General features: G+C 39.1%; 1 protein-coding gene across 1 annotated transcript in view; it reads right to left on the bottom strand.

Annotated features, from left to right (window-relative positions):
* Window positions 1-11,222: 11,222 nt before the first annotated feature.
* LOC121373142 (neuropeptide CCHamide-1 receptor-like) overlaps window positions 11,223-11,273 on the bottom strand; it is a 1,077-nt gene continuing 1,026 nt past the window's right edge. The window contains exon 1 of the mRNA XM_041499595.1: window positions 11,223-11,273. This exon is cut by the window's right edge and continues 1,026 nt beyond it. Within this exon, the coding sequence (XP_041355529.1) occupies window positions 11,223-11,273 (51 nt within the window).

Consider the following 11,273-nt stretch of genomic DNA (forward strand, 5'->3'; position numbering starts at 1 on the left):
AGTTTCCGGTGCAGCGTTCTTTGTACACATGATTGGCTTGAATTGGTTGTTCTCACATTTCCACCATCAGTACAGTCTCTTTTCCTAGCCATGTCATAATTTGGAAATAAACACGCAAGGAATGGAATTTCGTGGCAGATGCAGTTGGCGGAAGTCGTTCAGGAGTCACAAATGATGTTGCAGAAACTACTTTCTTTTTCAATACAGAATTCCGCAAAGATGAAAGAGACTGAAACTGATAGTTTTCCTCCAAAGATCAGAGCCATGGCTTGATTCCTACACTTTTGTATAGTGTCACATATTTGACCAGGTGTTATGAAATCAAGTGCGCAAGACTCTAAATGTGTATCACTTTTCACAAATGTTTCAAAGAATGTCTTCTTTCCAACCCCAAAATGCGGGATGTGGTATCACACCCAGTAAATGCATGTATGAAAAGCAGCTGAGAACACAATTGATCACCTAACAGGCATTTTACAAAATTTATGTTATAAACTCGAAGTTTCTTGATTTGTTGTCAGAACGAAAGTATAGAGTCTTCCTATCAGGAGCCATGTGGCACAATAGGAGAATCAGTAGGTCCGTGTCTTCCCCAATAAGAGTTGTGGTTTGGTATTGTGAAGCGGCAGTAGCAGCTTGGACTATCTGACAGTCAGCATCTCCTTCAGTGTTTATAACATTGCACTCCTTCTCCCTTAACTTCTCACTAATTAGATTGATTAGCTTTTGCTTGTTATGTCCATTTGACAAGAATTCTTCTTTTTTCCCACTAAACACTGTTTCAGATGTGACGCTCACTTTTGAGTGATGTTTCTCCTGTCGTCTGTTCTATGACAAGGTCACAACCAAGACCAGCCCAGAATTTGTCTGCCCGGCGAATTACGTGGTACCCCTCTTTGGAGGAAAACTATCAGATTCAGAGTCTCTTTCATCTTTGCGGAATTCTGTATTGAAAAAGAAAGTAGTTTTTGCAACATCCTTTGTGACTCCTGAACGACTTCCGCCAACTGCATCTGCCACGAAATTCCATTCCTTGCGTGTTTATTTCCAAATTATGACATGGCTAGGAAAAGAGACTGTACTGATGGTGAAAATGTGAGAACAACCAATTCAAGCCAATCATGTGTACAAAGAACGCTGCACCGGACAATCTGCTGAAGGTGGTGCACTGCAGCTGCACTACAGGCTGCACTACGCAACGCTGTACTTGTAGGGGGTATGGGTCACCATGTACAAGTGCCTGTGGACCATGCCAACTAGAATCCTTGTGAAAACCCTTACAATCACATCTCAGTGGATCAGGATAATGATGATAGTGACGATGGTAAAATTTAACATTGGTATGTGGCAAAATTTAATTTTTAATTTTATCTACAGTGATTACCAACTGTGTACAAACCTATTACGTCAATTTGACGTCATTGCATCATTCAGGATATTGTAAACTAGTGTATATAACATAGTTCATGCTCAGAAATATCTCAAATAGTGGTCTGTTTTATGTTTTAGGGCATTATTTGCAACAAATCTCACCTATGATGTCACGTGACGTCAATTTGACGTAACTATGACGTCACAAAACAATTTCGATAGACTTTTTGGTGTTTTTTGTTTGTTTTGTATCATGTTTCTATCTGTTGGTAATACATTTATAGGGTCTAAATTGAACCAGCAAAAAGTTTATAATACATAGAAATTTGAGGGGGTCGCCATCTTGAAATTATGCAAATTAACCATGTTCCCAGTCTGGAGCTCCACGCGGTAAGACGTGTTTGTTTCGCTTGTGCACACTGCACGTGCTTTCGTGTGCTCGACTTGGGGGTCCTTCATTTCGTTGTTTTTGTCAGCGAAATGAAGTTTTCTACTGGGATGTATGCGGCCATTGGAACTGATTGAACGCTGGAACGCTTCTCGTTTCGACAGTCTGCACCACCAGGTTGGATTCTTTTTCAGCGAGATTCCTCGCCTCCACGTCATTTCTCCGTCTGACTATGTTGACTTGTTTTTTCGTGACTCGTATGACGACCATTCTGCAGAACGCCACGGTTGTTCGCGTTTAGTCTCACATGTCCGAGCCTGTCCTACCAGCCTGGAAGATTGACCGCCCCACTCTAAGAAGAAATCTACTACTTTTTTTTAGACTTTACATTGCTTTATAATGATACCATCTCGTTCCTCCGGAGACTATACCATGACGACTGGACTATACCCTAGTCTGATACTCTACTTTCAGACGGATCCGGCTTCTCAAGATCTGTATTTCAGCACAGCACTACACCTTCAACGTCTATCGACTGTCAATCTAGGGGTTTTCTTGACGGGATGCAACCCATCTCGTCCCTTTAAGCTGTGCACCCAAACGGCCTTAACGAGGCCACTCGCGTGGACATATCGATCGGACTTTAAACGTTTAGATCGAAAATTTTATGTCGAAATTACTTCTTTTTTGTACCGATCCTCTTTGGACTGTCCTTCTAAAATGCTCCAAATTATATAAATATTCGGCCGAGCAGTCAATTCAGATTTTTCTTTTTTATTTATTCTATTAACGACTAATTGCTATTTTCAAAATTCTGCCCATTTTCAACCATCCCGAGTTAGGCCACCGATCTTATCGGAGGTCGGACTCGGGATGGGCGTGTTCGAAACCCTAGTGGTATATGGGCACGTTAAACGAGTTATCATCCCGGGGTCAGATTTTGGGAGACTTTTTTTCTGCAATAACTGATGACACATGGATAACATTAAAACCAAAAAACCGTTTGTATAAATTTGTTTGGGGTCAACCCGTATATTGATCCGACTATTGATCTGTCTTTCATTGCCGCATATACGTTTTAATTAAATGTTGTGACTTTTTTTCTTTTCTTTTTTTTCTTTTTTTTTTCTATGATTTTCTTACCTGTGACTTTTTTTCCTAGATTCATTGAAGCGACATCGGTGTTCGATAAAGAGTTCGACGCATCGGGTAGTTCGACGTAACCATTCGTTCAGCATCGAATATTTCTACAACCTCAGTCAGATGGTAGTAGTTCTACCTAACCATTCAACATCGGTGCTCGAGAAAGTGTTCGACACATCGGGTAGTTCGACTTAACCATTCGGTCAGCATCGAATATTTCTACAACCTCAGTTAGATGGTAGTAGTTCTACCTAACCATTCAACATTGGTGCATGAGAAAGTGTTCGACACATCGGGTAGTTCGACTTAACCATTCGGTCAACATCGAATATTTCTACAACCTCAGTTAGATGCTGGCTGTGTATTACATGTACGTGCAATAAAATAAAATAAATAAATAACAAATCTTTAATACAGTCAAACCTATCTTAAGCGGTCACACAAAGGAGTAGATACAAGTAGCCGTTTGAGACAGGTGGCAGCTGAGTACAGGTTGCCACATAGATGGTCTTTAAAACATTTGTTATTGTTTCTTGTTTTGCCGCCTGTACTGCTGCAGGGATTCAAACATGTTCAACAAAAGAAAGAAGCAAATTGCCATAGGGCAAGTGCCAATCAGATATTCACTTGTCCCATATATTTTTCCACTTGCCCATACTTCTTAAGGTAACATATTGTGTTACTCCTATTTAATTTAATACAGTGCTTAATAATGTAATAATCTTGCAAATACTTATCTAATTGCACAAATAAAGAAACCCAGAAAGTACTAAATGTATATGTTTGTCCAGTAGTATCCACTGTCTTCTCTACTTGTTGTTCTTCTTTTTTTTAAATAGTGTCCATTTGTCGATTTAAAAGTTGTTTTTGTTTGGTAGTATCCACTTGTTCATCTAAATATAATTATTGTGCCAATGTGTGTCTTAGTGACCACTTGTTGTATGGCCGTGGATGTGGTGAGATTACGTTCCACTTGTGAGCCATTCGTTTATGGCTGGCATGTGTCATCATTGTGAGTATATTATTTAACACCCCAAAACACTTCTCTGGGATGTGTTTACCCACTTCATAGCTGAGAAAAGTCTCTCGCAAACAGCCGTGGCTGGGCTCAAAGTCAACATGAGCTCTGTTACTCTGCAAATGTTTTTTAAACAGTGCAGGCTTGGTAAACACCAGCAGGGGAGGGGGTGTACATCGATTGCAGACTTGTATTTTTAATTTATTGAGCATAATTTATTTGTTAAAAACAATATTAATAATGCAGACAAAATGAATATAGTCACGTATATTAGAGGGCATTGCACAATTACGATTATGGCGTAGGGCTAATGAAATCTAACTTGTCACGATTATGACGTAGGGCTAATGAAATCTAACTTCACCTTACCCATTCGTTTTACACGAACGTAGATTTACATTTGCAAAGTACTGAAAAACATTAAGTATGTTCTGCTACAAGATTTATTATATCCAAACTAAAATATCTGGCAACTTTTATAAGAATACAGTTCATAATATTTAATTTGAATATGACAGTTTTAAACCGTATCCCACCTCATATACCATGTTTGCAAGGATTAAACATTTTGATTGCTCACACAAGGCGTGTATACTTTATTTTTATATAAGTTGTAAAGCGTATTGGACGCTATTTCCAAGTTTGAAGATCATCGAACCGATTACTTGTACGAATTCAGTCGAACGTTCAGTGGCGGAAATTACCGACCTTAGTCGAAAGTAAAAGGGGAATAACTCTAAACTTGTTATCGAACTTTTTAACACATTGTTGTCCGTTTTGGTGTGTTAACGCATTGGCAAGAGTTCCGATCGTTCCAGCTTTTAGCGTTAGGGTTAGTTCTCCTTAGAGCTATGTAAATGATCGGGCGATCGGAAATCTTTCTAAAGGTTTTACCGAGATTTGTAACAAAATTTAAAAAAAAACATGTTACATTAGTCACTTGTTATCGGGCGAATGCAGTTAAGATAATTACTTGCCCGGCATAAATATTCCACTTGGCACGGGCGTCGGGCGATGGGATTTTGTATCCCCTGCAAGTGTGGTTAAGGCTTTGATTGCTATTGTTGCGATTCCCCGATTCATCCATATTTCATTTCATTTCGACTTATGTTCGTGCTTATATTCAATTAAGGTTCAAGGACACTGTCCTGGGAACATACCTCAGCTATCTGGGCTGCCTGTCCAGGTCAGTGGGTTAGTTGTTAGTTGGTTAGTGAGAGAGAAGAGGGTGTAATGGTCTTAAACCTACCCAGTGAGTCATTAAAACTCGCTCTAGGTCGGAGCCGGTATCGGGCTGCAAAAAAAAGAGCAAAAAAAAAAAAAAAAAAAAAAAACAACAACACATTTTAGATGCATTTTCAAACAGAAAAGAACACACATACCACGGCCTTTGTGGTGCACTTGTTGGATCGAGAAAAAATCAAATCAGTGGAATGGATCCACTGAGATGCTTCGATCCTGTGACGCAAGCAATTCAAGCGAGCACTCGACCAACTGAGCTAAATCCCGCCAGTGGACTTAAATGACGATGCAATATCTCAGTTACAAAATGTTAAAAATAATGTCCTTGATACTTAAAACGTTATCACTAAGGCCCCCTTTACACACACGAAGATCGTTGGGTGACCATTGAAAGATAAAAAAAATTGGCCCTATCTCTCAACGATCTCCTAAAGCCTCGAACAAGCCGTTTCTGTGTAAATATTTGGGAGATCCTTGTGCGCTCGTTGCAATTTTCGGGGGTAAATATTTGGCGTTCATTGAAAGATCGCTGAGAGATCATTGGGAGATCGATGATATCGTTGAACGATTGTTGAGCATTCATAGAGATCGTTGAGAGATTGTTGAGCATTCATTGAGATCGTTGAGAGATTGTTGAGAGTTCGTTGAGAGATCGCTTCCCTTGGAGATCGTTGAGAGATTGTTTTGGACCGAGTCAAAACTTTGAGGAGACCGTGGCGACCGTGGAGATCACTGGAAGATCATTGAGAGGTCACTGAGAGATCTTGGTGATCGCTGGACGCTCATTGAAAGATCGTTGAGAGATCTGGCCATTGTTTCATATAACAACGATCTCTCAACGATCTCCACCCTGTGTAAAGTTATTTTTGTTTTTTTTACATAAAACAATCGTGACCTAGTTGATGTAAAATGCGATAAATTACAATTTCGTTTGTCTGATTGATATTGCGGTGGATATCTTGGATTTAAATGATGTTGTTATGTCTTTCTTTGTCACCGTAAAAGACAGGCATGATAGACATCAACAGTTCGTCAGTGGTGATAAAGTATCTGGTATATTGCCAATTCTGTTTTGACAGACATCTTGGACGCCAACTTGAATATTTCAAAATGTTCAAGGCCGCCAATTTGTGTTCTGCGGATCGTCAGAGCCGCAAAACCTACACTTTTTAAAACAAATTGAGTGTTTGGTAATCAAAGTACTAGTTAAATTGTGCGACAATTTGTTTGTTTTTTGTCTGCATTTCTAGAATATAATTTTAGTTTGACCTTTGACCTTGGCGTGTTACCTCGTAAACGTTTTATACATGTGTAGGGTAAATATATCCCAAACGTAGTAGATTTCAAAAAGCTTCTTCTGGATATTGTCTAAATTTAAAATTTGATCCTCTGTGTGTGTGAGAGAGAGAGAGAGAGAGAGAGAGAGAGAGAGAGAGAGAGAGAGAGAGAGAGAGAGAGAGAGAGAGAGAGAGAGAGAGAGAGAGACAGACAGACAGACAGACAGACAGACATATATAGAGATAGATATAGAGATAGACAGACAGACAGAATATGTACCCCTCTCTTTGTTGTGTCAATGAAAACATGAAATATGTGCACTAACAAAAATAGTTTATTTTGTTTAACGACACTACTAGCACACATTGATGCATTATTCATCGACTATTGGATGTAAACATTTGGTACTATTGACGTATAGCGTAGCGTAAACTCTATTAACGTGCCTCTATACAATTACGGTTCAGGCACGTCTCTCCCACACCCAATCTCTGGCCTGGTGAATAGTGGAGTGCGGGACAGAAAAATTACTTATTAATGGGTCAAGTTTGAATTATTTATAAAAACGATGTATGTGAAAATGTTGATGCGTCGTTCAAATAACCTATAGTATTTATATAGAAAATAGTTTGAATTACTTTAGTGTCACACTTGTTTTTGATCTGGCATTTCCAAAAAGGTAAATAAAACAATAAAAATTACACAATTTATATGCCCTTAAGAAAATTTAAAAAGAAGGCAATTTTAGGTGCCCCACAAGACTAATAAAACAAATTCACTACAACCTAAACGCATCCGGAACTCAGCCTTCCAACCAGGACCAAAGTGCAGAACCCGCCCCCACCAGCCCACCACCCCACCTGCCGAAATGACCCCCCAAAGGAGGACATCGACACCAAACCGACCCCAAAAAGGAGAAGATATGCCCCGGACCAGCCCCGCCCCATCCACGGGTGGACTAAATAAAAAACACCCAAGGACATTTATTTAATTACAAGCATCCACCTTCATACACGAATTATTATTAAAATATATTAAAAAGACATATAGCCCGGACCTCAAATTATATTTAAAAACATAAAACACACAATAATTAATAATAAAATATTTACAACAATAATTTCTTTTTAAAAAATATGAACACATTGAAAACTACGGTAAAAACGAGTAGTATAACGGAGAGCAGGAAAGTGTCACAGCCAAATGACAGTAACCACCACCGAGCCACACATACATACAACATACATCCACCACCAACAAACTACACAGTAAAATAACTATATAATATAAATACCTTACAACAAAAACAACACAAATCCCTTCCCTTCCTACCTTATACTCCCCCCCCCCCCCCCAACTTGCCCTTCCCACCCCTCCCTTCTTAACCTTCCCCATAACCCACCCAATCTTCAAATAAACAGTAAAGATAAAATTTACCGAATTGTGGTATTTCCAATCATAATGAATTCAAGACGTTTAATAAATATAATCAGTGAGGCTTGTTGGAGAAATATTCGTCGGTCTCACCTGCAGTTTTTATTTTTGTACAACCAGTCGAGCAAGTCACGTGCCATTTCGTACATCCCGGCAAATTCTTTATTTTCCCGCAAATGACACGGTGTACTAAGTGTGGTATGCATTAGATATTGACCAATCAAAACGCATGAAATTTATCTAAAAGGTAATAATAGTCCGTACAAATAAACATCAGGCAGATATATATATATATATGCGCTGGGAACACGTAACACGGGTGGATTTATTTAACAATATTCAGACATCAGGGGCGTAGGCTGGGGGGGGGGGGGGTCCGGGGGTTCGGACGGACAGCCCAAATAGCTGAGGTATGTGCCGAGGACAGTGTGCTTAAACCCTAATTTGATATAAGCACGAAAATAAGTTGAAGTTGAAATTCTTGTTTATACGATACGTATTCCGACAGATTGTAGTTGAAAATACTACTTTTAATGAAAAAAAGAGTAAAGTTTGTTTTATTTAACGACGCCGCTAGAGCACATTGATTTTTTTATCTTATCATCGGCTATTGGACGTCAAACATATGGTCATTCTGACACTGTTTTTAGAGGAAACCCGCTGTCGCCACATAGGCTACTCTTTTTACGACAGGCACCAAGGGATCTTTTATTTGCGCTTCCCACAGGCAGGATAGCACAAACCATGGCCTTTGTTGAACCAGTTATGGATCACTGGTCGGTGCAAGTGGTTTACACCTACCCATTGAGCCTTGCGGAGCACTCACTCAGTGTTTGGAGTCGGTATCTCGATTAAAAATCCCATGCCTCGACTGGGATCCGAACCCAGTACCTACCAGCCTGTAGACCGATGGCCTGCCACGACGCCACCGAGGCCGGTCACTTTTAATGAATTCCTGCCACCCGCATATCGTGAGTACAAACATCTTCATAAATCAAGGCTAATATTCGTTCCTCGTATTCAGCCTCGATACATGTAGTCAAGATTACTGATATCCACTACTAGCGCCCTCTATTGGAAGAAAATTTGTAACACCGATTATGTCCCTTACACGATGACATCGCTGACCAATCACAGCATCGGTAACATGTGACAATCTTGAAAGCAATATCAAAAATTAACCGCCGAAACCTTTTTTTTAACATATCGTGACAAACACGACACGTTTCCACGGACGCTGACATCTTTGTTTACAATAACAAGGGAATCTATAAGGAGCGTTGCGATTCGTTGCAATCAGATCTCATCGCATCCAATGAAATTTAAGCATTTTGTGGCACGATTTGCTGACGACATGTATCAAGGCTGAATACGATGAACGAATATTAGCCTTGATTTATGAAGATGGAGTACTAATAGCTAGATAGAATCGTCAAATCCAAATGGCGAACTCATTCTCTAGGACGATCGTCAAATCCATTCAGTAGAACCCATAGGTCTCTTTTGTTTAATTTTAATTATTTTCGTTTTTATATCCAATTACGGTTCAAGCACGCTGTCCTGGGCACTCACCTCAGCTATTTGTGCTGTCTGTCCAGTGGGTTAGTTGTTGGTGGTTAGTGACAGGGAAGAGGGTGTAGTGGTCTTACACCTACCCTCACACACACACACACACACACTCTCTCTCTCTCTCTCTCTCTCTCTCTCTCTCTCTCTCTCTCTCTCTCTCTCTCTCTCTCTCTCTCTCTCTCTCTCTCTCTATATATATATATATATATATATATATATATATGTATATGTATATGTATATGTATATGTATATGTATATGTACAGTGAAACCTCGTTAGTCCGGACTCCATTACTCCGGAAACCTCACCTTACGGACGGTTTTATCACAAAACGAAACGACTACCCAGTAAAGTTATTCGTTAATCCGGATATTCAGCTTCCGGAACCGGACGGTCATAATTCTGAACCAAATGTTAAAAGTAAAGGCAAATTGCTTCGTTTGACCGGTTGCCGCTGATTGAACATAAAAGTAATCCGCCAATTAACGCTCAAGGAATCGACAGAGATAAAATGGTTGCACGGGATTTCACACCGCAGTTTATTTAACCATTCACCTGTGTCTGTTTAGTGTTAGTCAGATAGAGCACAAGTGTTCACAAGTGTTTGATGTTTTTTTAAATATAATTTCTTTGATCTATGACCAGACTGGCTGTTTTATTTTATGAAAAAAAGAGAAGAGTATTTTATTTTTAAAAGTGGGTAACTCTTGATCATACCCTACGGTACCCCATGACCTCGTTTTGTAACTACCCTCCTAACTTACCTGTATGATTTATTACTGAATACTGTTCATAATTGTTTTGGTGTCCAACTCAAGAGTGTTGCCAGTCACCCAAAATGAAGACAAAGGAAACGTCTTTATATGTTATTGCTATTAAAACACTGGCTCGCGACTCTTTCACAAGTGGAACAATGCTCATTCAGTTTCACGCCGGTTTTGAGAGAGTTATATTTCTGTGCTAGGGGCGGAGGGATGTATCATGTCGGCGCTAGTATTATATCAGTAGATATAGCAGAAATGAATTATAATTTCGCCATTTTATACATTTAAAATATAATCTGTAAACGTAAAAACTTTAAACTAATAATGATTGTATACAAGTGAGAAACAATATGCATTCCTCAACAACGTACCCACTTCGTGGAAATGAACTCAACCACGTGGCCTAGATTTACAACATTAACCGGTACGATTAATAAAATTTAAAACTTGTTGTCGCTAGTAATCAAACATTTAGTATCAACAATGTAACATGTCTTAAACAGTATTTCATTTTATTTAATCGCATTTTCTAACTTTAAGACAAGCACCTGGCAGTACACTACTGAATAGTAGACACAAAACTGGTTGAAGAAATGTCTGGTTCAAAAAATCAAATGTGTCGTTTTTAATTTGTTTGTGAATCAAGGGAGATTACTCATCACGTACATTTCAGTAATCCGGAAATTCGTTAATCCGGACGGTTTTTTTAATAACCATACTGTCCGGACTAACGAGGTTCCACTGTATATATATATATATATATATATATATATATATATATATATATATATATATATATATATATATATATATATATATATATATATGGGTGGGATCCGGTACCAGACTACGAACCCTGTACCTACCAGCCTAATGTCCGATGGCTTAACCACGACGCCACCGAGGCCGGTCCATAGCTCTCAATTGGTTCCAATGATAACAATAAGGCTGAAACGGATGTCATTGCAAGTGATAACTACCGCATGTATCTGCTGTGGAGGAAATGTCTGGTGCATTAGACTGTTGTGTTTCTCGTACAATAGGCAGGGGCTTGAACATTCATTGA

This window comes from Gigantopelta aegis, chromosome 5, assembly GCF_016097555.1.
Source record: "Gigantopelta aegis isolate Gae_Host chromosome 5, Gae_host_genome, whole genome shotgun sequence".
NCBI lineage: Eukaryota > Metazoa > Mollusca > Gastropoda > Neomphalida > Peltospiridae > Gigantopelta > Gigantopelta aegis.